This window comes from Thermobia domestica, chromosome 1, assembly GCF_964235325.1.
Source record: "Thermobia domestica chromosome 1, izTheDome1.hap1.1, whole genome shotgun sequence".
In the NCBI taxonomy this organism is placed as follows: Eukaryota; Metazoa; Arthropoda; class Insecta; order Zygentoma; family Lepismatidae; genus Thermobia; species Thermobia domestica.
This window is the reverse complement of record NC_137454.1, coordinates 101090440-101118342: the sequence shown is the minus strand read 5'-3', so window position 1 is coordinate 101118342 and position 27903 is coordinate 101090440. Positions and strand designations below refer to the sequence as shown.

Genomic DNA, 27903 nt, shown 5'->3' with positions numbered 1-27903 from the left:
TTGTGTGTCCTTAAGATATCGTCGTTCTTGCCTATTTATATTTTTATTAAATAATAATTTAAGAAAACACCGTCATATTGTACAATTTTCTATAAAACCCCTCAGATTTTGAAAGTATATGTATTAGGAATGTGAAAGCAGATCACAGTTTCTAAATCACACAAATGAATCAAATGACTGGCTTTATAAGTTTTCAGAACTGTTCAAATTTAAAAATGTACAGATAGCTGGACATTATTTCATTCTCGAATATTTACAAAACAATTCATTTGACTGTAAATGATAGTCTCCACACAAATACATAACTGTACCATTATATTAAAGATTCTGCAAATAAAATTCTAAACTACATTTTTCTCAACAAAGATGTAACTCCTTATGTTCTTGCGATAAGTCCATCCTAAAATGCTGTTTGAAGCTAACCACTCATATATTTAACTGAAATAAATACCTGAAATTATAAGTCAACTCCATATCTCTTATCATACACTTTTATATCAATAAAAAGTATAGATGCAGATATAAGTTTTGCAAACTAATCTATGGGTGTTCTGAACAGTATTATACACTCCTAAAAGGTAGTATATATTTATAAAAAAAAAATTTTTTTTTTAAAAAAAAGCGCACACTACTAACAAAGAACACTTGCATTCACAAATGCAGACGTTACTTGGTCCAGTGTCATACACATTTATCTTAACGATATGATATTCTTTAGCAATCTTACAAATATTTACATCTTTTAACATTTCTTTTGCATTTAATAAAAAAAAAAATCAATAGAGTTTCATTTACATAACTTATTAATATAAGAAAATGAAATTAACACTCATCTATACTTAATTTATATACATTTGACTATGTTGATAACTGAAAAATCTCAAGTGGCTTCTTGCACTTGTCTGTGTGTGCAAGTCACGTTAAATCTAAGTGGTAAAGAAGGTAGTTGATTTCAGTTTGAAGTTGTGACGTCACATAGATCAAGGCACATTTATTTCTTTACTAAGTATTGATTCAATATACGCTAAGAATATCCCCTATTCAAAAGAAAAAGTATACTTGTGAAATAGTGGATGACAATAAATTAAAGAAGTATCATTATAATCAATGCTAGTAACTTGTAAAATACATTTTGTAGTCAACGAACATCATGGATATTGTTCAATTTCTCTTATGCTTGTACTAAGCTTTTTGTGAGTGATGATCCAATTTCATTGAATTTTTATTGATATTTCAGGTGTAATATAAGAATACCTTGCATTGAAATGAATTCTAAGTTAAATTGTAAAAATTTAGACTATTCACATTCTAGAATAGAACTTCAGTAGTAATAATCAATTACTAAGAATCGAAATAGTCCGGTGTTTCACCGCATGACTACTGAGTGTAAAACACTGTACTATTTCGATTCTTAGTAATTGGTTATTATTGCTTAAGTGCTATATTCTAGAATGTGAATAGTCTAACTTTTCATAGTTTAGCTTAGAATTCATCTTGATTAAAGGTATTGGTGTATTATGCCTGAGATATCTATGAGAAGTTTATAATAAGGTAATGAGATTGGAGGACCATCACCACTAGAACACAAAAAGGTTAGTACAAGTTTTAATTTTGAAAATGTATTCTACAGATTCAGTTAGTTGAAATGAAATGCCTTGAGGTTGAAGGTACGGATGTATATGTATTTGAGTTATTACGAAAGAGTTGGTAAGATGAAAATAAAAGTGAATGAGACATCCCCCTAAAAATTGGTCACGAGGTATCTGATCACAAGCTCACTTTGCCTGGAATCGAACCAGGAACTTTGCAACAGTGGTAACCGTTCCCTTTGCGTTTACTATGAGTGTAATTTCATTTTTCTCATATTATAATGTATAATGTCTTCTTTTGAAAAAAAAATCATAGACTAGTCTTCATATATAAAAAAAAATACTTCTATACGAGGAATTCTTTAAAAACAACTAGGAATCAGCTATAAAAAATACACCTTTGGCTTGTTGAAATACCAAAATTGTATTCCCCATAGTAAAATTATTATTAAAGCTATCATTCACTCATTGCTCAGAACAGTGAAGATTATATTTTACATTACTCATTATTTTAAAACTTCGGATTTCTTTTTTCTGAGACCAACAGTATTATGTCTGTACAAGAACACTTGACTCAAAATGGATAAGTCGATTGCTATTTGAAGCGCTCCACAAATCCAGAACTGAACAGGTGCTTGTCGTATAAGAAAATATCCAGTTTTGAATGAGTCTCCCATAGTCCACATAACGACCATTTTCACACTAGAATAAACAAAAGAAAAATAATTTATTTTTTAGAAACTCTTTTATTTATTTATGTCTTACTATGTATTTTATATTTTACATAATTCTTTATTGAGACTTCTGTGAATACTACTTCACTATCACAGTTATGTTGTGTTTCAGCACTTTAGCAATGTCTTCTTCTGATGATATATTATATTTATATTGATTTTGATGTTAGCTAACGATGAAGGAAACAGCTAATAGTCGTAAGTCTGCATAACATAGGCTAATACAGAAATGGGAAACTTTACGTTTGTATGTGATTCTGGTCTGGATAAAAATTAACGGGAACATGGGGAAACTACGTTTGTATGTCATTTTAATACAAGGTCTGGATAAAAAGTAACGGCAACATGGGAAACTTTACGTTCGTATGTGATTTTAATACAAGGTCTGGATAAAAAGTAACGGCAACATGGGAAACTTTACGTTCGTATGTGATTGTAATACAAGGTCTGGATAAAAAGTAACGGCAACATGGGAAACTTTACGTTCGTATGTGATTTTAATACAAGGTCTGGATAAAAAGTAACTGCAACATGGGAAACTTAATGTTTGTATGTGATCTTAATACAAGGGCTGGGTAAAAAAGTAACGGCAACATTGTTATAATTCGCACCTGGTTTTATGCGTAGAAGAACGCCTGTTACATTCCTTCAGTGTAATCACTTATTATTTCTCTCACCCTCATAGGTGGAAGGCGCCGTATACCGTCAGAGCGTTAATTTTTGTCGATGTCGCGCAGGGACTGCCATATGACACGAATAATAGCTTCTCTTGAGTCATAGTGCTTCTCGCGAATTGTTCCTTCATTTTGGCGAAAAGGTCGTCATAAAGTCCCTGAAAGCATTATTGTGCATCGCGGCCACTTGCCACTTCAATCTTAATCCCCCATACGTTGTTCGTTTTTCCGAAACACTGTCATGGCGCTTCCACTTTTCTCCTCTACTTTATGGCATTGCTGCTTTCGCCTGAATAACATACAGCCGTTAGCACTCACCACTTTTCATCATCTTACATTTCTTTATTAGCTACAGAACTCTTGTATGCTGAGATACAGCCGTGTCTGAATTGATATCAGTGTTATCACTGTCTTTTATCCAACTTACGTATTTCAATCAACGTAACTTTTATTTATTAAAAGCATATATGCATATCTCTTTTCACATGTAAAACAAAACAATTTTTGACTCGGCCCATGAAAGTTATATAACTATCAATTTGTGTGCCAAGTCTCTGTAATGCAATGATTGAGATGCTTCATATTTCAAATAAATCTTTTCTTTGAACTCTCCCAGTCCAATATATATATAATATATATATATATTAGGGTGTCCCTTATTTTCGAAAATTGGAAAAATTATCGGGCCACCCGTTATTTCTCTTCTTTTTCGTTAGAATAGGTTACACATCAAAAATTTCTTTAATATTCAAATATTTACTGGTCGCTCAAGCCTTTTGAAATCAGGTATACAGAATGTTGCTATTCGTATATACTTCAAGAGATGACCAACAGATTGCAGCACTATTGTAACAAAAGGAAGGAGCCATTGACAATAATTTCTTGCGCAATGTGCACAGAATTGCCTTGCTGTTTAACGTCTTGTTAATTTGTGTGTAGGATTTTGTTCTAATTTATATTTAAAGATCAATTTTAAGATCTTTCTCTTATTAAATAACCAAACTACCGTCGTCGTTTACGTGCAAACTGGGGATTTAAATTTGGTTAAGGAAACTTTGGAACTCTTTACTGTATTTCGTACGCTAGTAGATCGTGGTGTTTGGTGTACCATCAATCAGTAAGACGTTTGAGAGGATCTCGGTGCATTAATTTTGAGTGAGAAATGGAACAGAAAATGAAAACTTCCTACTCGACTAGGAATAATAGTAAAATTTACTTGCTGGGCAGCACAGACCATGTGATACTAGGTAGCAAACTCCCTTCCAATAAGCAGGTCCTGAAATTGTTTCTCCATCATCACCTATTGTTGAAAAAAACTATACGAGAAAGTTCACGCTGTGTAATGCAAGAAGTTGAGGGATTTTGGGAAAGAGCACGCATTCCAATTCGTGCGAGGAAGCACACGGTCACCAAAGTTGAACAGTTATTTGAGAAGTGGTGCAAATTAAAGAAAAATGCCAGTAGGAAAACTAATACACAAGTGAATAATGAAAAACAGTTTGTGGGTGAATTAGAAAAAATGTTTGATATCGCTTGTGCTAATGCTTTGGATGTGATGAAGAATAAAGAAGACAAAGACTTCCTCATAGCGCAACGACAACCTGGCCGTCCAGGAACAATGGGTGGTGTGGATAAAACACTTGCCGTGAGAGAGTCGAGATCTAGAGAGAGACAGGAAAGATTTAACAAAATGAAACAGAAAGAACTGGAACGTCAAAGCAAGGAAACAGTGGTGACTTTGGATGCAAGTATTTGTTCTGATGAAATCGAAGGTGACGACTCAAATGCAATTTCTAATGACACTTTTACTCACAACTTTCAACCAACTCTACAGAAGGTAACACCAAAGAAACGAGCAAGACAGAGTGTGTTTACTTCTGAATTGTGTGCAACATTAGATAGAACTAAAGTGAGCGTTAGGAAAGCAACGTATTTAATAACTGCTACTGCACAGAGCTTAGGACATGATACAACTAAACTAGCTATAAACCGCTCAACAGTTTCACGTAGTCGGCGACATCATCGTAAAGCATCAGCGGAAATGTTGAAAGCCAAATTTCAACCCGAGGGGCCACTTCAGGTTCAGTGGGACAGCAAACTAATGGATGACGAGTACAACAATAAGAAAACAGAACGTTTACCTGTGGTTGTTAGGGATTTGTCTGGTAAAACTGAAGACAAGGTGCTAGGAGCCGCAAAATTAGAAAGAACCACTGGTCTTGCACAAGCTACAGCAGTTGTTGAATTGTTGAAGGACTGGAAAATTGCCGACAGAGTAGCTGCACTGTGTTTTGACACAACTGCGAGTAATACAGGGAACGTATCGGGTACCTGCACGCACTTACAGCGTCTTTTAAAGAAAAAACTTCTTAGCTTTCCATGTCGTCATCACATTTTGGAATTAATGCTTGCTAATGTATTTAAAATTTGCGTTTGTGGTAGTGTAACGACTGGGCCCAAAGTCGCATTGTTCGAGGCATTACAACAATTTTGGGACAAACTCGATCTCACCAAATATGAGCCCGGTATCTTAAACAAAGTTATATCTGATTTACTGGGAAACAACGTAGAATCTGTTCTGGATTTTGCACAACGCCAATTGCAGTCAGATCATTACAGAGATGATTATCTGGAACTTCTAGAATTAACAGTAATTTTCCTCGGACAGCAACCACAGAGAGGAGTTCACTTTAGAAGACCAGGTGCGATTCATCATGCCAGGTGGTTATCGAAGGCACTATACAGCTTCAAAATTTACATGCTTAATTCTCAGCTTCGAATAACCAAACAGGAAAAAAAGGGAATCCAAGAAGTCTGCATTTTTTTGACTGTGTTTTATGTTAAAGCATGGTTTACAGCAACGCATGCTGAACTTGCTCCCGCTTGTGATCTGGAACTACTTCAAGGACTTATTCAATTCAAGAGCAAGATCCCACGTGTTGCAGAGGCTGCGCTTCAGAAGCTGATGAGACATTTGTGGTATTTGAGTGAGGTGCTGGTCGCTTTGGCTTTTTTTGACCAAACGTTGTCGCTAGAGTGTAAACGAAGAATGGTAAAGGCTCTAAAAGAACGTGAAGGAGAAAATACTCCGTCTCAACGCAAGATTATTGATAACCCAAGCAAATACTTGCATGCGGAAATTGATTCATTTGTGACCAAAAATTCGATTCTGTTCTTTCAGTGGCTTGGCATACCTACAAACTTTCTACAGAGTGATCCAAGTACATGGGATGAAAGAGAAGACTTTAAAATGGGACTGGCAATTGTTCGGCGTTTGAACGTTGTGAATGATAGTGCTGAAAGAGCAGTTGCTCTAACACACGAATTTAACAGGGCGATTGTTCGTGATGAATCTCAAAGACAGTTTTTGCTGCAAGTTGTCCAAGAACACAGACGAAATTTCCCCAACTGCAAGAAAGAAACTCTTAGTAAAGAAAATCACTAGGGATGTATGAGTGTGTGTAATTATGCATTATATATAATGTGTGTATGTGTAAAAAGTAGTATTTACACCAAATGTGTTAGGAACAAAATATTTTCTTCCATTCGATTACATAGACCTGCGCAGGAAAGGCTCTCTTGTAATTGTATGAGTGGCTTATAATAGAAAAAAGCTAATAAAATTTGTTGAGCTTGAGCGACCTCTAACTATTATCGTATCAAACTGAAATTTTACTCAAATTCATTTTATATGGAAAGGAAAAAATATAAGAGGTGGCCCTGTGATTATCTCGAATTTCGTTTTTTTGGGTATGCATAAGGGACACCCTAATATATATATATATATATATATATATATATATATATATATATCAAGAGATAAAATTATTATTGTACACAGCATTGGTAGGTATGTGTCTATGTGTCTAAGACTTTATGACCACCCTGTTACCATGAACAACTGGGTTCTTTAGATGCAAACAAAGATATATTTTGTCCAGTTGCAAAACGTGATCAATTACTTTAATTCAGATTACTTAACAAAACAAATCTATTTCGGATTGCTCTCATTTTCCAGGTGTTTCTGTTGGTGCTGAGGCAGGGAAAATTATTCCCTTACTGATATTTTGCATTACTTCGCCTTCTTTGAATAGACATATAAAGGAAAGATAAAATATCACTATGGCTTTTCTTTTTCTTTCTTTCAGTTTCAAAAATGTTTGCAGCAATCCTGAAGAAAGTGGGAAGTACCATTCAACCATAGTACAAACTTATGAGTATCGGATAAACGAATTGAATATTATTAATTTTTTTGTAGTTTTATGTTGCATTTAACCTAGTGGTAATTAAAATTAATATTTTATTGTTTCGCTTCCACATACAACTAGGCATGCATTAACTGCAAGTTTGGAGCGAAGACATCGACATTTATTGATTACTCACAGAATTTTTTTTAGTGCATTAACTGTTTTCATGAACTAACACGACATGCAAATAGTTGAATTTGGCATATCAACGAAAAGCATAGTCGCTTTGAAAAATTGTGTTCGTAGAACAAAACGAAAAGGGCTTCGCTCTATCTCTAATGCTGAAAATTCTATTTTCCATTGTTCACGATGAGAATTCACGCGGCAAATGCTTTTCCAATGTTACGTCTACGAGCATCCCGTTTTCAGTTATTATTCCTCAATGATATGTCCAATCTGGACATGCGACTCCTTACGACACTCAGCGCGCTCTCTCGAATCACCGTGTCAAATTAGAATCAACCGTTAAGAACGGTTCAGATATCTCAGAGGAATATTAGAACAAACGAGTCTAAGTCGAGTTAAGAGGAGATCCGCTCCAACAAGGCACGTTTCTAAAGTAAAGGGAATTTTATTCTGAGTTTTCAACTGCAGTAACTTTCGTGCATATTACGTTGTAATTTTTCTAATATAATTTATGTTTAACTGTACGCACTTCTCCAAGCACGAAACTAACTTATCAGGTCGATCTTCACAGCGGCTTTTCGAAGTCGCTTTTATACATGGTATATTAGGTTTTCAAGTGGAGTGAAGCTGAAGGTTTCGTGAAGTTGATGGTTCTTGAGAATGCATGAATTTCAGGTTGACTGCAAATGGGGTTCATTACGCGTCTACAAGTGTAACGCAAACCATGGATTTTGAGGTTTCACATGAATTTTAAGTTATTTTTCTCGGGTTCAGGACACTTTTGAAATTCTTTAAATTTTGAATTTACAAGCCGAGGTGAACTAAACTCAAAAGCTGCCGGCACGCAAAACTTGGAACACAGTCTCTATTGCCAAGTCGAGAATGTTCAAGCTTGGCCACAAAACAATAGCGCGTTTTATTCTTTAGATGATTGGCTACTTGCCCATCAAAGTTCGTTCAGATTTGGACAGTAGTTACCGAGAAATAAAGTCGAGCCAAGCCCAGCAGAAACGTTCCTGTCCCTAGCCGAGCTCGGTCACCAAATATAATTCAGTTCCAGGCAGTTGTCACCGAGAAATAAAATACCTTGACAAGTCGAGCCCGCCCACCAAATACAGCGATATTTATTTCGTAGACGATGGGCTACTTGCCTACCAAATTTGGTCTAGATCCAGCCACTAGTTTTCAGAAATAAAATACCATATATATATATATATATATATATATATATATATATATATATACTACCCGGAGCTAAACTCTAAGTTCCCATATACTTACGACGAGAACTAATAATTAACATCATTCTGGGTAAACACATGAGGCTGAATTTTAATTTTTTGATTCAATGAACCCTAAACGCTAAAGAAGGTATAATAAAGTGAATGATAAGTAGAAGGTGCAATTAAAATAAAGGGAAGAAACAGAAGAACTGGCTGGAATCCATGGACACTCGTTATCGAAATTATTGTGTTGCTTAGAATTGAACCAGAGATACTTTGCCCCAGATGAGAGTGCTATCGCTCAGTATATCACTAAGTACGGTTTCCTAGTCGCGCCACTAAGATTAGGTGATAGTGAAGGACTACCGTTCATTCCATCTACGCTGATAGGCGATCAAAACAAACTTTCTCGTCAGCATGCATCGCCCGGACTTTGACAAACATAAATATTAGTATTGTCTTGTACCATCAATTCCCACACATGGAAGTTTTAGAATATACTTAAAGATATATAAAGAATTAGTTTTAAGTTTCATAATAATACTTACACTTTATTACATTAATCTGTATTAGTCAGATAAGTATTACCTCTATTAGTACACAGAGGTTGATTCATTTATATTGAGCCGAAGTCAATGTGCAACTGTAGTGCGCATGCGCAACCCATCGTCCTGAGATTGCAACGAGGCAAACAACAGTATCTTGTTAGTTACGCAGTAAAGCAGTGTGGTCGAGCGTAGTCTGAGGCCGCCGAAACTACACAGATTCTAGGAGGAGTTCACTGTGACCCTTTTCGATGCTAAATTCACGGCATCATGCATCGTAAAAATATGTCAAGTGCGTTGTTTTCGTTTAGGTCGTGCCACTGTGAATCGTATTATACGAAAATATACGGTATAAGAGTCCGGGCCCACCACACCGACGCGAGCAGCTAGAAACCGGCCTCCCGTGAAGAGGACCCCGCTGCTATTGAGTGTAGTTCGGAATACGGAGACCTCTGATTATCCCCACACCCACACACAGCGTGCGATAGCTAGCAAATGCCGCACCTTGCAGGCGAAAATTAACTGCCCCATTCACAGGATTTACGCCTCACAGTCGTTCGGAAGAGTAGTGTGCACGCTCTGAAACCGTCATGTGGCTGAGCGAGAAATTAACTGCAGAAGGCTGTACGAACGTCATCTCGCAGATGATTGGTGGAAGTTTGTTGTTACCCTTGATGAGAAATGAATTTACCTCACAGATTGTGGTAAAGTTCGTGCCATTACATACAGACCTGTTGACGCCAAGAGCTGATGTACTTTCTCCTTCCAGTGTGCGGAGATCCATGATTGTGGTCGGTTTCTCGTACAGGAGCAAACTGCGTCTCCGAAAGATGGAGCGAAACGTCAAAATCAATGCTGCAAACGACCAGACTAATGTCCTGACTGAAATGCACCAGCATGAAATCCCAGCATTGTACGGACAAGACGTGAACCAGGTTGAACTGCATCAAGACAAGGCAGCCAGCCATAAGGCGAAAATGTCATTGGAATTCTATCGCCGTACTGGAATTTCGGTAATTGCTTTCTCTGACATCCCTGTCAAGAATCCAGATGCCAAACCAATGTATTATTGCGCTTTCGGACTCTTCACGCAGTGCCTGTCCCATTGTCGACTCCGCAGAGTCTCCAGCCAGTGAAAATCCTGTAAACACAAGTGGGATGCAAAACCCATGGTTCAGCTGAAACATAGTGTTCTTAATAGTCAGTAGAGGTGACCTGCAGATCGAACATAACCAGGGGTGGAAACATGGCATTTTCTAGGTAGTGGCACATTCAAATTCGATTCAATATAAATTAATTAGTCTCTGTAATTGTAAATTTAACCCAACATTTGGCGTCTATTTCGTACTCAGGAGTTATGAGATGATGTTAGAATGGCAAGCAATAACAGGATTGAGAATTAAAAGGATACTTCCAATATTCATAGAATAATTTAACGTAACTCATTCAATTTATAGTAATTAGATTTAAACATACGACTAAAAGCAAACATAAAAAATTAAATATAATTATTGTTGATACCAGAGGTTGATAACGTCTAAAAGAGATAGCAATGCACTTTCAGTGATATAATTACCAGGGAATTCGGGTGGAAGTTTAGATGTTACATGATATCATTTTAAAAAATTCCTGACAATCAACTTTTCGCTTTACCCTTTTACTGGTGGCAAAGAAGGGGGAGCATGGGACTTTGGGAGCTTATCAACTTAGTAGAAGAAAAATAGTTGAAGTGTTACTATGCTAAGGCCCCAACAAAATAAACGAGCAAATGTTTTAAGGTAAAGCTTGAGTCAAATTTGGAGAAAATACCCTCTTCTGTATAAATCCAGTGCCTACCTCATGCCTTCAGTTGATTGTTTCTCGTAGTTATGGTACAACTGTGGTGCTCCCAACATAGCCTCCGTGAAAACGGCAAGAAATCCAATGACTTCCACGAAATAAGCAGCGTCAATGAATAGGTACATGAAAAAGCAGGCAGCTGAAGCGAAAACAATCATGAACTCCACGTATGAGTGGAAATCCGTCCACGCCCAGAAGTACCGAGCATCAAAATCTGAAGGAAACAATTGGTTATTCGCTACAATATAAATACAAAATTAAGTTTTTAAATATATGTTGAACATAACTATATGTAAAAACCTTTCTGTTGGAAGTGTTTGATTTGCATCCGTAGGTAGTTTGTTTAGAATATAGGCTTGTGAAAAATATCTCAAACAAACGAAGAATATTCGTCTTCGCTGCAATTGTACTTAGGTATAAAGATACAGCTTTGACAGAGAATACGAGTTTAATTTTAGGATCATTATTTTACCTTTTAACATAATTATGTACAGTAACCATAGTTTTTTAAAATTTTACAACTGACTATTAAGCTATAGACATATATCAAATTTTCAATTCCCTAATTTATTCACAGTAATACCTGCGTAAGTCCTAATATATTCATGCTTATTTCTTCCCAGTTGTACACTAACATTTTTCAAGATTTTAATAGCATAGCGTTGGCCAAAACAATCACCAAAAGCTACCAATATAAAAGAAACCCAAAAGACAGTTGAAATAAAATTATCTGCTATAATTATCTTCAAGTAAATTTTGAACCACTACAATACTGTATTACCGAAAGAATTGTAAAATGAAGAGCAAAATTGAAATTTGAAAATAATATTGTCTAGAACCGAATTAAGTTCTCAGAAATGGGAATGTTGACACTACAGTATTTATTATCGCATTAACAGAGTATCTGTAAGTGAAGTTATACTTACTCAATTCTTGTATACATGCTGTGCCTAAGTGAGATCAGAAAATATTTATAAAGTAAAGAAGGATTTGCTTAAGCTGGATGCGTAATAATAATAATAATAATAATAATAAGAAGAAGAAGAAGAAGAAGAAGAATTGCAACGCCAACAGCTATGTTAGTAATACTAAAACTATTGTTAATAGTGGTAAAGAGTAGTTAGTTACGAATATGACAACTATTTGCTAGTTGAATATGATAAATATATTTGTAAAAATAATTTATTTCAAATCAGGACAAAGAAAGCAAAATTTATGACGTATATAACTAAAACACAACATTATGTTACTAATACGAGGTCAATGGTGTAGGAATAGAAAAAAAAACAGACATTATGAAAGATCTGGGAATCACATTTTGATAGGTTGTTAAAATTTTGTCACCACACAAATCCTATCATGCAAACAGCAAGAAAGAATAATAGGCTTTATTTATTTATTTATTTATTTATCATTTAAAACTTTGACTAACAGATTGACATTATTCTTCGCACGGACGCGATGGTAGCGCCACAAGGGATTTTTAGGTCCAGTGCCGTTTAGGACTAGTGCTATTTAAAACCAGTGCCTTTTAGGACTTGTGCCGCAAAATGATTTTTAGACCTTGTGCCATTTAGGTCTTATGCCGTTTAGGACTAGTGCCGCGAAATCATTTTTAGGTCTTGTGCCGTTTAGGACTAGTGCTGAGTCCCCGAAGTGAAGAGATTGTGTTAAGAACAATATGGTGCGGGGACATGGCACTAATCCTAAACAGCATAAGACCTAAAAATCATTTTGCGGCACAAGTCTTAAACGGCACCAGACCTAAAAATTATTTCGCGGCACAAGTCCTAGACGGCACTGGACATAAAAAATTCTTGTGGCGCTACCATAGCGTCCGTACCAATACTGTCAATCTGTTAGTCAAACTTTTAGATATACTGTTTCATATTACAGAACCAGATTCTAGTTTAGTTCTTACAAGTAATTTGTATAAATACATATTCTATCGTTCTGAAAAAAAATAAATAAAGCCTATTGTTCTTTCTTGCCGTTTGCATGATAGCATTTGTGTGGTGACAAAATATTAACTACGCATCAAATGTGATTCCCAGATCTTTCATATTGTCTTTTTTTTTTTTTTTCTATTTCTACATCATTGACCACGTATTAGTAACATAATGTTGTGTTTTAGCTATATACGTCATAAATTTTGCTTTCTTTGTGCTGATTTGAAGTAAATTATTTTTACAAATATATTTATCATATTCAACTAGCAAATAATTGTCATATTCGTAACTAACTACTCTTTACCATTATTAACAATAGTTTTAGTATTACTAACATAGCTGTTACCGTTGAAATTATTATTATTATTAGTAATAATAATAATAATAATAATAATAATAATAATAATAATAATAATAATAATAATAATAATAATAATAATAATAATAATAATAATAATAATATATTTTAGATATGCTACATTTTTGAGACCTGACCCGTGATTGTACGTGAAGTTACGTCACAGACGGCAAATGATGGCTTAACAACAAAAACAAACTCTTCCCCTCCCCCCCAAGTAAGGGTTAGTCTGTGTTGAATAATCACGGCAAATTAGTAATGTTTATAATAGATTGTGAAAGAATAACTTTCTTTAAAAAAAAATTAAACTATGTCAACATGTTAAAATAATTAGAAGAACCTAATTAATCATCTACTTTGAACTCTCATTTGTTTAACTGGACGAACCCAGACCTAAAGGGAAAAAAAGTTTTCTGCCCAAATCTCAAAAGCAATGGTCAATTTTTAATATTATAGAAATTGACCCTCCTTCCCTCTTAGAAATGTAATTTTCAAGTCGCTGAAACATGTATTTTACCACTTTCAGTTAAAAGTTGAAATACCGAGTTTCACGAATCTAGCTTAAGCAAATCCTTCTTTACTTTATAAATATTTTCTGAATAATGGGGAATTTGAACATTAAAGAAAATGCACCCTTTGTTCTTTCCCTTTTATGTGTTGAATTTTCAGTTTAATAGTGAGAAGTTTATATGCCAAGTTTAATTTTACTAGCTTCAGAGATTTGCGAGATTTGTCACTCTTAAAAAAATCTTACCCCACCCTTCTTACAATTCGTATTTCCAAAAATTCTTTGTTGTATCCTGCTTTCGTAGGATTTTTTTTTTTTTTAATTAAAATTTAACGACTCTACTTGTAGTAGTATGCCCAGAAAGTCACTTATCTTAACTCTTTTATATAAGAGTACAGAAGATAAAGGCAGTCAAACAAATGGACTTTTATGAACAGTTTCCGATTTCCTTTGACTTAATTTATTCGAACATTTCCCACAAGCTGTAGTTTTAAATTCACACAGTCGAGACCCAGGTTTCAAAAAGGTAAGACTGAAAATATAATAATAAGAATAATATATGTATTTATGTACGTGTATAATATGTATATATTTATTGTCTTATTGAAGCTTTCGTAATTTGGAAAAATACCTTTGGTTTGCTTTTAACATGAAAAGGTTTGCTCCCATGTAAAAGTTTGCAGGCTACATCCCTAAATGACTATGTACTGGTTTCTTCAAACGTATTGTGTTGCGTATAACATTAGTAATTTAGCGTTATTTGTTTTTTTTTTTTTTTTTTTTTTCTGGCTTATACATATCAACTCTATCAAAACACACTGTGAAGTATAGTAACTGTCTGCATTCTTAATGTATATAGTCGGTATTTAATGTTCACTTGTGAATTATCTTATGGACTTTTGCCCTAATTAAGCAAACTTTGGTGGACTTTTGTCCTACTCTTAATAAAATGCACTCCACAGAGTATATATATTGTAATTCTGAATGCTTGCTTGGTTTCAGAAAAGTTTGGTAAAATATGCTGTCTAAACATTTTTATTATATTCGTTTTTAGAAATTTGTTATGGGATTCTCGTATCTCCATTTAAAAGAAACGAATTTCTTAACCAATTATATAATTAATTCTTAAAATGAAATAGGTTATATAATGTAATTCATGTATAACCGCCGAACAGATAATGATAATAATAATTTTAGTAGTACAAATATAGCTGTTACCGTTGGAATTAGCTACACTCGTAACATTATTGCCAACTAGTTACAGCATCGTCGCAATTTCGTGTGGTGGTGGTGAATTTGAGAACTAAAGCAGGTGAATGTAAAAGGCACAAGACCTAAATGGCACAAGAACTAAAAATCATTTCGCGGCACTAGTCCTAAACGGCACAAGACCTAAAACTCATTTCGCGGTACAGGACCTAAACGGCACAAGTCCTAAAATTTAGGTCTAGTGCCTATATTTTTAGGTCCTATGCCGTTTAGGACTTATCAATGTTACCCTATGGTGCAGTGTGATGTCACAGGGGATATACACAAGATAGAAACAGATGGAGGACAGTAATCCGAAAAGGCGACCCCAGCTAACTCGGAAAAAGGCTAAGAAAAAGAGTGTGATTTATAACAGACTTTACAGCTTTCTCTTCTTGTAACCCATCTCTAACTCAGCAAATCCTATTCCATTCTTAGCTAAAAGTTCGGAAAAAGGCAGCACCAAATCTACCAAAAATACAGAATTCGATTCACAAATGGGACACTACAAAAATAAGGTAAATACGTACTTTGCACAGTGAATAAGTTATAAGTACTTTTCGCAATATCACGAACACCTCCAACTGCTCTAATATTATTTTAACTATTTTCATATGATGTTTACTTAAATCAAATTAATTCATATTTAACATATTTAATCAAACTATTGAAAAGTAAAGTGAGAATACTAACTTTGTTCACTGAGTCTGTAAGACTTTTCCTAGACAGTCATTTATTTATGGCTTTGTTCAGCAGATTAAATCACACACGGAAAGCAAATCACTTTATAAACACATTTGCACTTTCAAGGCAAAGGTTCAAATTTGGAATGATGTCTTTTGTTAAACTGGCTGTTTATGTAGAAAAAATGTTTTACGTCTATTTCAGAATTTAACAATTCTTCTGTATAAATTAACAATGTGACAGACCTTTAAGTACTAAAAAAAAAAACATGAAGTCTCATTTAGGCTCTGTTTTTATTCACATAACTTATATATTTCACTCTAAACTTATGTGCAAAAATCCAACAATAATTCGTGATATAACAAACTGTTTAATATGTAACCATTAGAATACTCTAAAACTCAGATTCTTTGATAATTGAAGTTACATATGGATGCTGCATTACTGAAAATATTTTTTTGTCGAAATCCTAGCTCTTGCCAAGTGAGCTTTGTGGTGGGCAAACAGTGTGAGCGTAGGTTTTCTCGGGCTTCTACCGCTTCCTTCCACATTTGTCATTCTACCATTATCATTCATATCATCAACCTCGGAGAAATTCGTGAGACGTTAGTTAAACTAAAATATATACATAAAATAGAAATTCCAAACAAAGTATATAAGTTAAATGAAGGAAAGAAGAAACAGAGCCTAAGAGACACTTCTCATGTTAATGTCTACAGAACTCTCACAATGTTATTATATACAGAAGAACTGCTAGATCGTCAGTTCTATCATAAAGAAATTGTCGTAAAAAAAATCTATACAAACAACCAGTTTGACAAGAGGTCTCATTCCAATTTTGAATTCTTTAAACCTCAAATATAAAGTTATTTACAACATTGTTACACGACTGAAGAAATCACAGTTGACATTAAAACTATTTATTTATAAACAATAACATCACCAACTGAGTTATTTTACATATTGTAGGGAAAATATTTTATTTGTAAGCAATCGATCGAGTGTTTGAGTTGTACAATTACAAATGTTTCATTCTTAAGTTGATATTCATGTGGTACAGTATATTAATAATAATAATAAAATAAATAAATAAAGATAAAGGTAATAAATAGAATTCTTTTTCGAATGAAAATAAATTATGTGGACTGAACTAAATACCTCAAATAAGACATATAGTTTTATACAACACAGAAGCACTTTCCCAATAATTTTCGCAACTAAAATTGGTTCCCATTTTCAAAGCTAAAATAATAAATAAAAGAAGACGGTTTACAAATTAGAATTAAACAAAGAAATAAGAATATGAAAATCATACGAACAATGAATACAGAAACTAACCAAACGCAAAGACAAAACACTATAATAAAAAAAAATGCGTTTAACTTGCTCTGCTGGTTTTGTAATTATATTCGTTGTTTTTATTATACATAATTTTCATCTTGTTATTCTCGTTTAATTCTAACCCGCTTCCTTGAACTCATTCCCTTGTTATTTTTAACCTGAAGATGCCAGCTGCTTTTAGTTATTGGAATTATTGGCGAAGATTATTTTCTATTTTATGGAATTTTAACAATTACGTTTTGCTTTCAACCACCAAAGCCCTCGAATGTTTGAAGAACTCAATCCTTTAACGAATGCAAAGCTGCTAATCCCACAGTACAAACATGCACCCGTTTCTAACAGCTCCTACAAATGATGCAGTTCAATAAGTGTATATGTCGTAAATTACTGTACTACATGCTTAACTATTAACATCTATAGTGGTATCAAAAGGAATGTAACTCTGGAAAGTTTATGATGTTTACTACCGACACCAGCCACATCGTGTGCTGCAGCTGTAAAACGTTTGCTTCTTTTGGAACGAAGGCTACATTCTCACTGACTTACCGACTGATATTTAGATATGAGTTCCGTTCGCATTTTTGCATATACCTAGGTACACTCATGTCCAAAATTATTGTCGCATATCTATAACTGTCTTTTTGTATGAATATAATTTGATAATGATTTTGCAGGGTACATTTAATACTAATACTATGTGTATAATCGGGAAATGTATATTTGTGGTAAATTTCATAGGAAAAGAATTATAAATACGAAAATTACAATAAGTAAAACAAAATGTTGCTAAATGCACAAGAAAATTTTGTTTTCGTTTTATTGTTCTTATGTACTGCTCTTTTGACATAAAATTTTCCACATACATGTCTTTACCGATTATACACATACTAACATTATAAGAAATACCGGGCGAATTGGTTATCAAATTATATACCTAGAACAACATATTTATTGACATGCGACAATAATTTTGGACATGAGTGTATAATAGAGTTCTGCAAACTCGGCCTAATGTAGGATCGACAGAGTGACGAGTACCGACAATGTCAAATTTTAGAGAATAAGGGATGGGTTATTTACAATTCATAATATTTTGATATATATTACTCTAACGAAAGTACAACAGAATACAGTAAAGTACAAGCACAAATCATATACAAACGTCACGACATGACTAGTTCTTTGTAGAAAAAATTCGCGATGCTAAATTGTCTCCCATATTTATTCAAACAGATACTTCGTAACGAGAGAGGGAGGGGGATGAGGAAGATTGTAATTTCTGCGGAAAGAACAAAAATTGAAAAAAAAAATTTAAAAAAATATAAGTAACAAATCTTTGAACAGAACAGGAAACATGCGAACATTTGTACACACAAATATGTCTTATAAATACAATATAATAATTAAAATATCCTTAATTGTTTGCATGTATACTAGATCTTATAAACTATTATAGTCTAGTTATCGAAGGAATACGACACTATTTCAAAGATAACGTTCTGTTTAACCAGCAGAAATTACTTGGCGATTAAAAAAGAAAAGAATGAAAGTGATCGTCGAATTATATCGAATGTCGATATATTGAGAGTCGAAATAGCGTCATTATATTGTACTTAAAACACTAACGGCTAAATGGTGACCAGCGAAAGTTTTTCATCCGATCCGTAAATACAAATGAATTTAAAAGTGCATGTTTCATTCCTTTTTAAACTTCTGCGTAATAGGAATAATAAAGCTGGCTACCAAAATATAATTTGGTTTTTAACTGTGAAAACATTTTTTTCAACTTTTTGGCTGCAAAATCCATTCTGCAAGACAAGGCTGTTGGTACCACATCTTTTTTTAATAAGAAAAATGCAATTACATAAGGTTACCTTTAATGTTCGCAGCCCAGGCTCTAATTATCTTATACACATGAAACAGTATACGTAGAATGGAAAATAGATTCAGAAAATGTATAACGTATGCAAATTCAGTGAACTATCGCCTCAGAAGGATGAGGCACAAAGAAAACGATAATCCTCCATCTTCCCAAGTTTAATACCTATTTTTGTATGCATGGTTTTTTATTTTATCCTGGCCTGCACTGGATTATAAATTGGCCATCAATGAAGTAAAGTAACTTACGCACTATAATTATCTTTAGCGTATAGCTTACTTTAGTTTAATCAACATAAACACCAAGGACGACCAACATGTCAACCGCCAAGTCTTGAGAGATAGCTCATGGTAGTTTGTGACATATTGTCAATTACCTTGTTTTATGGCTCCCTCTAGCGGGCTAGTGAACAGGCAAGTAGACTGCCAGTGATTTCTGAAATGAAAAGTAGCCCTTAAGCCTGAAAAGGTTGGCCACCTCTGATATAATCTGATTTAAATTTCTGTGTGTCTTTGAACCAACGGATGGCAATGGTTGGAGAACGGCATTGTTAACAATACCTGTATAATTATCAATAGGAATCACAACCGATGCAGCAATTGTTCACGCTATCTTTCTGCTACCTCAACCTCTTCAGCAATCCACGGAAACTAAATCAAAGTCTAACAAATCTTATTATCATTTGGAAAAGGAGTTACAATTAATTTAGCTCTGTTCTCAAGTTTAAAATCTTCATTTTTGAAACAAAAGATCCAATATATTTCAATATTTTTTCTTGGCCTTATATCTGAAGAACTACATACAGTGTAGCCAAACACAAACTATCACTTAACTCAGTATGATATGTTTATTCCGTAAAAAATACGAAAACTCGATTTAGGGGCCGTTCAAAAATTTTGTGGCCCTTGATTCAGAAGCTAATTATTGGCCAAGATCTTTTATCTTTTGATCCTTTTTTTGGATTATTCCTAAAATTCTTGTTTTCATTTTTTAAAAAGTAAGTTCAGCGTGTCTACTAAAATTTCAAAATGAAATTTCATGACTTTTTCGTGACCTCTTCTTTACCAAATCATAAAATTTCGTAACATTTTCAAGAGCGACTTTGGGTGCAAATTAGGCCGAATTTTCATGCATGCGATACAAGCATGCTTTGCTTGCGATTGGTAACGTCTAAAGTCGACCGTAGACATTTTTAGTGGTGAATTTTGATGTGTTATTGAAAAAAAAAAATCCAATCTGTACTTATATTTGTACAAATAAAAAAAAATCATGACCCAAAAGCTAAATTTCTTGACTTTCATGACTTGACTCCGTGACTTTTTCGTGAAATTCGTGACTTTCGTAATCGATAGACACCCTGAAGTTCGTCTTCGTGTTTTCCAACAATAACACCAAGAATAAATGTTATTACCTTTTACTAGAAAAGCATAACCCGTTCACCGTATTGAATAGGTATAAAAAGCTGGTTCCTCTCAGAAAAGAACAAAGACTTAAGTTTTGAAGAAAATAAGGTTTGGTGTAAAAGTTAATTAACAAAGAGTAAATAAAGACGGCTATATGATGGCTATATAGTACAACGCGAAACCTTATAAGAACTTTAGATAAGGATACTCGTCACAATGCGGCACCCTTCTGTACATTCCACACAGTAGACATTCACCTTCATAAATTACACATTCATAGAAAATTCAAGATTAGATCTTTCATTGTGTGTCTGAGGAAGGTTATACTGTAACACAAATATATCATACATAGCTGAAACTGTAACACAAATATATAATCTTAATATATATACTGCTTAGGTCAGTTGGAGTTTTATTAACATTCATAGAATAAAATAACTCATTTGTGAAATATTTACATAAAATGTATATACAAACAAAAATAATTAAGTCGTGAAAAACTGTGCTAAAATATTACCAATACAAATACACTAGTATAATTACGTAAGAATGTACAAAAACGTGTACACTGAAAGTATCATAAGCACCCATCATGCAATTCCGTTCCATGCTTATTTCAGATCATTTTCATGCATTTAGGTTTACAGTTTTGGCATAGTGACTCGTGTCATAGGATAAAACAAAATCAATTTTTAGAAGCAATTGTCACTTTAGAATAATTCAAATGGCTTTTACAATAATAAACAATGCATAGTTAATTCCAGACCAGACATGGGACTTTAAAAAGGACACTAAAACCAGATTTCTATATGCGCTTGTGTATAAGGTTTTATTTTTTTTAATAAATGAATGACTTTTCCATGAAATCATATGTTGGTTTAATAGTTTTCTTAATTCTAACTAATGACTTAAAGAGAGCAAATACATGCTTCAGTACTGAATTGCGGAGAATTTACGTAAAAAGGAGACACAACTATTAACGAAACTCTCGAGCGAAGCTTATCTCTAAATTCTAGGTACTATTTCATAACGAAATAAGATATGCTAATTTAGTGTTTCAGACTAATCAAAAGAATTTTGGTGAATCAACAGTAATTCAATAACTGACTTAGGTATACTAAGTTAGTCCATAATAAGCAGAACACAACAACTACTACTACTACTGAAAATAATATTTTACAAAATTAATAGGTACGAAAACAAAGCAACTTAAAAATCGTTTTGTTTACTTCAATCATATCTTGTAAGTTTTCGATCTGAAGTGATCCTAAACAACATGCAACTGCATTAAAAGAAAACAGAAGAAAGATATCATGTATTTTATCCTTTTTACAATGTAGCTTATATTTTATGTGTGAAAAGTGATTTGAATGTCGTTCTCATAACTCATTCTAAGTTTCATGATTATGGATAAAATGATTCGTTTTATTGTCATTAGTAAGCGCCTTAAACCAAAAATACTACTCCGATTTCAACGATTTTTTTAAATTTTCTGATAGAGGTCATGTATGCATTATTTGTGATGACAGAAATTTTTGCCACGGTGCAGGTTTTCTATTTTTTTTTTTTTTTTTTTTTAAATAAGAGTTGTGATGTGGTTATTAGATATTACTGCAGAAGTCCCTTACTATCCTTTGTAAACGAAGTGTTAATGAAAGAACAACCATGTAAATACATATAAGGCCTAGGGGGAAGTCGTATGGTAGGTATGACCTTGACGGCAGCCATCTTGAAATCCGCATTTTGAATTAAAGTGAAGTTTTGAAAAATGAAAGCCATACCATGTGACACCTCATTTTAATAGCAAATTATCCTAAAAAGCCAATGGTATGCTTATTTTTGTTCTATAGTTAACCAGTATGAATTTCGGACTGCTCGTAATGTGAAACCAAACGTCCATCATTCAATCTTTCAAACCGGCAACACTCCTAATTTTCACTGCATGTTTTAAGATTCTAACTGGCACTTTGCAATTGTTGCCATGGCTCATGTTTTCTAAATTTATTACATTTTTTAAGAGTTGCGATTTGTCAGTTCATGAATAGTGTTAGGATAAGCATCCAGCAATCTTTCTGAATTTTGAAGAATTGCAATGTAATTATTTATTTCCTATACCTGCCCTTCAAAAACTCGTTTACTGATATGAATCATCGCACAACAAAACAACTCCAACTTTGCATTCTGGTAATACCGAAGACGAAGCTTGTAATGGATACAAGACGAGAAGAGAAATCAAATGAAAATTCATTTCAAAAAGGAAAACGAAGTATGATTGTTGTGTAAATCAATGAGCTTTTGTTTTGTTTTATATTTATTTCTTTACTGTTTATTTATTTATTTATTTATTTTCTATGGCAATTTTTTAGCTAGTCAGACAAAAATGTCATTCGTTTTTTAGCGATTGTTGTAAAAGGTTCACATTTGTAACATCTATCTATGAAAATGCTACAGTACTAATTAAGGGCGACCGAGCTCTAACCTATAACCTTAGCTTTCAAACCTTTGATTTACGGTTATTTGTGATTTCATGTTTACAACAAAGACAAATATTTTTAAAAGAGTGTACTTTAAATAAATTACTTAAAGAAATATTTTTTTACAAAGTTTATCCTTTTAAATTATTGTTCAAAGGCCTTTGCCTTTAATAAGCCTTCTCCGAAACAAATGCAAATGAATTATGCTGCCATCTTTGGAGCTCTTTTAAACTACGTGTATATGTTTATAGGCAATCCTTTCGACAATGAGATCTCGGAAACTATAGGCTCTAGAAAGATGACGTTTTCACTGATCGATTGGAAATTTAATGTAGATTGTCCAGTTCTAATTGAATATTTAAAAAAAAAAAAAAAAAAAAACATGGGCACTATTTCTTTATTACATTTTTACGGGTAGATTGGAAGTGTTGAAATAAAAAAAAAACTAAAGCATCACACCCTAAGCATTATACATTCCAACACGCCACTGTTGTATTTAGGGGTTGTATATGTCTCAGGCGTTTGTTTCATGGCCAAATAATAAAGGAAGGATAACCATTTCTCCAGTCTAAGATGAACCTTTTTTGTGAGTGTTTTGCCCAATGAACACCATATATAACTGACATTATAATTAATTGTGTATGTAATGTATTTGCTTATTACATACTGCATGCAAGAAGAAAGAAAACACTGGTCATACATGAATTAGAAATTCCAACCGGAAGCAGGCTCAAATCTTGCAAACGGTGCTAGATATTGAGAAAAAATAATCGAAAAAAGTCTTCCCTTTATGATACCCCTTGGCTTTTTTTTTTTTTTTTTTTTTTTAATGAATACGTCTTTCACTTGTGTCTGTAAAGGACATGTACAGATGTTGTAAGGAATGATAAGGAGATTTATGCTCATATGCGAATGATGCGCTGTGTAGAGAGCGCAGGTTCAGCTAGTTGATAATCAGTTTTGATCGGGAACTCGATTAAGTTACACCTCTTTATAAACAAGTTTTCTGTTTTGATATTATGTTCATGGTACAAACAGCGTATTGGGAACAGTCATATTATGCCTCTCTGATATTTTCTATCATTGCTGCTGTTCCTTTAAAGTTGTATTTATTGTTTGTCGTTTGCGCAACATGTATGCAACATTTCCTGATAATTTTGTGTTTATATAACAACAATTTGCTATAATCTCATTTGTATTTTTTACGTCATATAGGTTTATAGGCTTCTCATGTATTCTGGTTTGAAATAAATAATTACATTGCAAGTCTTCAAAATTCAGAAAGATAGCTGGATGCTTATCCCAATACTATTCATGAACTGACAAATTGCAACTCTTAAAAAAACGTAATAAATTTAGAAAACATGAGCCATGGCAACAATGGTAAAGTGCCAGTTGAAATCTTAAAACATGCTGTGAAAATTAGGAGTGTTGCCAATTTGAAAGATCAAATAATTAACATTTGTTGCATATTAGAAGCAGTCCTAAATTCATAGTGGTTAACTATAGAACAAAAATAAGCATACCATTGGCTTTTCGGGAAAATTTGCTATTAAAATGAGGTGTCACATGGTATGGCTTTCATTTTTCAAAACTTCACTTTAATTCAAAATGCGGATTTCAAGATGGCCTCCAAGGTTACCCTTACCGTACCACTTGCCCAGTAGCGTACCCAGGAATTTATTTCGGGGGGGGGGGTCCAAACTAAATATGAAGGTATTTTATATTAAAATTCCTAAAATTGCCCCTAAAATTAGGCTAAATTTTTAAAAAGTCGAAATTTCGGGGCGGACCCCAGGTCCCCCCTCTGCGTACGTCCCTGCACTTGCCTCTAGGCATAATAGGTATTACCGAAACTTTTATCCAATTAATATCATTAATACGCGGGTTAGAAGCGGAGGTAAGGCACTTACGCACATAGTAAGTATCAACAATCAATATGCCTGTAGCTTTTCCCCAAATGGGCGTATCTTAAAACTAACTTCACGATTGTTTTCCTGATTAAATTCTAGCCCGAAATTATGTATCACATTACCCTATTCCCATTTAAAAAATTTGACCTTAATTCAAAATGAAGATGACTGCCGTCAAGGTCATACCTACCATACGACTTCCACCTAGGCCTTGTATGTATCTACATGGTTGTTCTTTCATTAACACTCCGTTTACAAAGGGTAGTAAGGGACTTCTGCAGTAATCTCTAATAACCACATCACAACTCTTAAAAATTATTTAAAAAAATAGAAAACATGCACCATGGCAAAAATTTGTCATCACAAATAATGCATACATGTCCTCTATCAGAAAAAAAAAATAATTGAAATCGGAGCCGGAGACTTGGGTGATGTCCCTTTTGAGCTCGATTTATGATATAATCCACTCTACTTCAGGACAGATAGGTAGAAGAAAATTATACACCTACTAAGAGAGAAATGAATAGTTTTTTCTACTGTATTGCACACACACCACAACTTTTATTTTTTGAATAAACATTATGGGTATTGCTTTTAAAATCCCGTTAGCTAATTTTAGAGTTAACGTCTTTTGAAAATAAGACAAATTTCAGTGAGGTTTCTGCACGTTGAAGACACACTGAATTGACCCTTTTATACAACATCATGTGTTTTGTATACAAGACTATTAATGTTCTTTAACAAAGAAAGAATTAATAAGAAAACTCTTACATTAATTTTACACATTTTGATGTAACTGTGCATCGGACGAAAATTACACAATAAATGCACATATTCGTCAAATGCTATAGTAACAGAACCAAACTATCATACACTAACGAAGTGAAAGAAAATTTAGAACAGAATTTTACAGGACATGACAAATATCACTTACAAAAGTTAAATGAAATCCAATTAAATTACATATACAGCATGTCTCACACAATTTTAAACTTCAAAACTATGATATACATACGTAAATCTTTGAGTTTTACATCGCATGGTTATACCGGTTGGTATACATAAGTATTGAAAGTCTTATAGAACGGATATATTCCTCTGTCTGTTGACATGTATCACAGCCAAAAACGGTAACGTATGTCGGGAGGCAGTTTCTTGGAATCGATTAAATGTCCTAAAAATATGTTCCATCTCCTCCCTTAACCTTCTCTTCAAAACGGAAATGGTAGAAATCAACAATGAATACCGGTTTTAATGTTGATCGCTGTAGAGCAAAAGCTCTAACGCATAGCGAGAACCTGTTTTCTGCAATCGATTAAGCATCCTAAGAATAGATTCCATCTACATCGTAATCTCCACCTTCTAAAACAGGAAGTGGTAGAAATCCATTACTACTTCCGGTTTCAACATTAATTTTCATAGAGCAAAATCGATAAGGGATAGGGAGAACTGACTTTTTTGAAATTGTTTCATCGTTCCAAGAATAAGTTCCTTTACTCGTTTCTCTCTCAATTATAACTGAAATTTATAAACTTTATAGCCCGGTTTCGATATTTAATTCTCATAGTCTGGAAGTCTATCGTATTTACACAATGCGAAACGAAACTCACTTACTTAAATAACTATTATTAAAATAATTACTATTTACTGTAATATGCACATATGTATTTTCAACATGGATTTCAATTGAAAAAATGATCTCAAAATTTACAACAATACATATACCGATCAACTAACCAGGGGAATTAACAAACATATTTAAAAAAAATGGAAGTAATGTAAGCGATCAGTTTTCATCGCAATAATAAATATATACTATTATCAACAACTGAATTCAAATGAAACTCTACCTTCAGAATCGCATTACAAAGGCAAAGTAGCTATAGCATTCAAATTCATTCCATAATTATGTACAAGTTTTTAAGTAAGTAACAGTACAATTCAAGTTCACTCAAAAAGCATGATTAGTAAATTGAAACCCACGTGGCCACTAGTACCATTATGAATCGTCGTGTTGAATACAGTTGAATACATTATATACATAAATAATTCTGATACTAAAACGATCTAAACTGCTAAAGCTAATTTCCAAAATTGCTATTACTATAATACAAAACACATGCCAACATTTTTTAACAGCTATCTAAAACAGAGATATTATTTTTTAATCTTATTTAAATTACATGTCATCCTAGTTTGGGTTTCATGAATCGGATTTAGGCACAATAGAAATTACTACTAAAAAGTTTACTTGAGCATTGGTATCCTCCTTCAGGCTATAAAATAATATCTGGCTGCTATACACCAGAATGTCGAAGGAATACTAATTGACGTGCGCAAATTAATATTTGTGTAATGAAGCCATTCTTATTCAATTATTAAATAAGAGGTATCCTAAATCTTAATTCTCAATTCATTCCTAACTTTCAATTTTCTATATACTTCTAAAAGAAAGTGGAAACTAACTGGCCACCCTGTTTAGCAGTACTGACTTTAGCGTCTTGGTCTAGCTACGTTAAATAAATTAGTTTTCTACTAGACAAAACATTTTTCTAAATACAATCTCTCACTATAAAAAGAATGTTAATATTAAAATGATTCACTCATACTTACGACTAAGTCTTTGGATTCTCTAGAGTAAAATAATGAATTGAAAGGATTACTGAAAACCAAAAAGATGTCTTTAATGTTCCCATACTGTGCTTCCTTTGACGTAAATACATTATGCGCAGATTAGTGAATAGTTTTTAGTCTTCCAAAAATGTCCAATATAACTAACTCACCAAACTCCGATCCCTCTGATATTTGGAAACGGCCTAAAGAAGTGTCGATGATTGTAGAATAGTGTGTGTGTGTGTGTTTTATTATTATTATTATTATTATTATTATTATTATTATTATTATTATTATTATTATTATTATTATTTACTTCTGCGCTGTGTTTATTCTTAAGCTTAAAATGATCTTTTAGTTTTATTCATTCCCTGATGAAGCTAAAAGGGTTCTCAATCAAAAGGATGAGTGAAACTGTCTTGTACGATTATTCTTTTTATAACTAGTAACTGCAAATTTCCTTTGCGTATCTTATTAACTAGTATTCTGTATAACGTGATACACGGCTAAGTCGTAAGTCTTGTAATATTTTAGTATAAAACAAACATGTATTTAT

The 27903-nt window shown here is 33.4% G+C and overlaps 1 protein-coding gene across 6 annotated transcripts in view; it reads right to left on the bottom strand.

Annotated features, from left to right (window-relative positions):
* LOC145687721 (solute carrier family 66 member 2) overlaps window positions 1-27903 on the bottom strand; it is a 101530-nt gene that overhangs the window by 43539 nt on the left and 30088 nt on the right. For 4 of the 6 annotated variants that reach the window (XM_081761184.1, XM_081761187.1, XM_081761178.1 and 1 more), the window contains 2 exons: window positions 10975-11191; window positions 1008-2291 (listed from right to left, as the gene is read on the bottom strand). The exons of 1 other annotated variant lie outside the window; for it this stretch is intronic. In XM_081761184.1, coding sequence (XP_081617310.1) covers window positions 2096-2291; window positions 10975-11191 — 413 coding nt within the window. In that variant the 3' untranslated portion in view covers window positions 1008-2095. Of the gene's footprint in view, window positions 1-1007; window positions 2292-10974; window positions 11192-17102; window positions 18345-27903 lie in introns of those variants that run through there. One more of the 6 variants, XM_081761198.1, reaches the window with a different exon arrangement.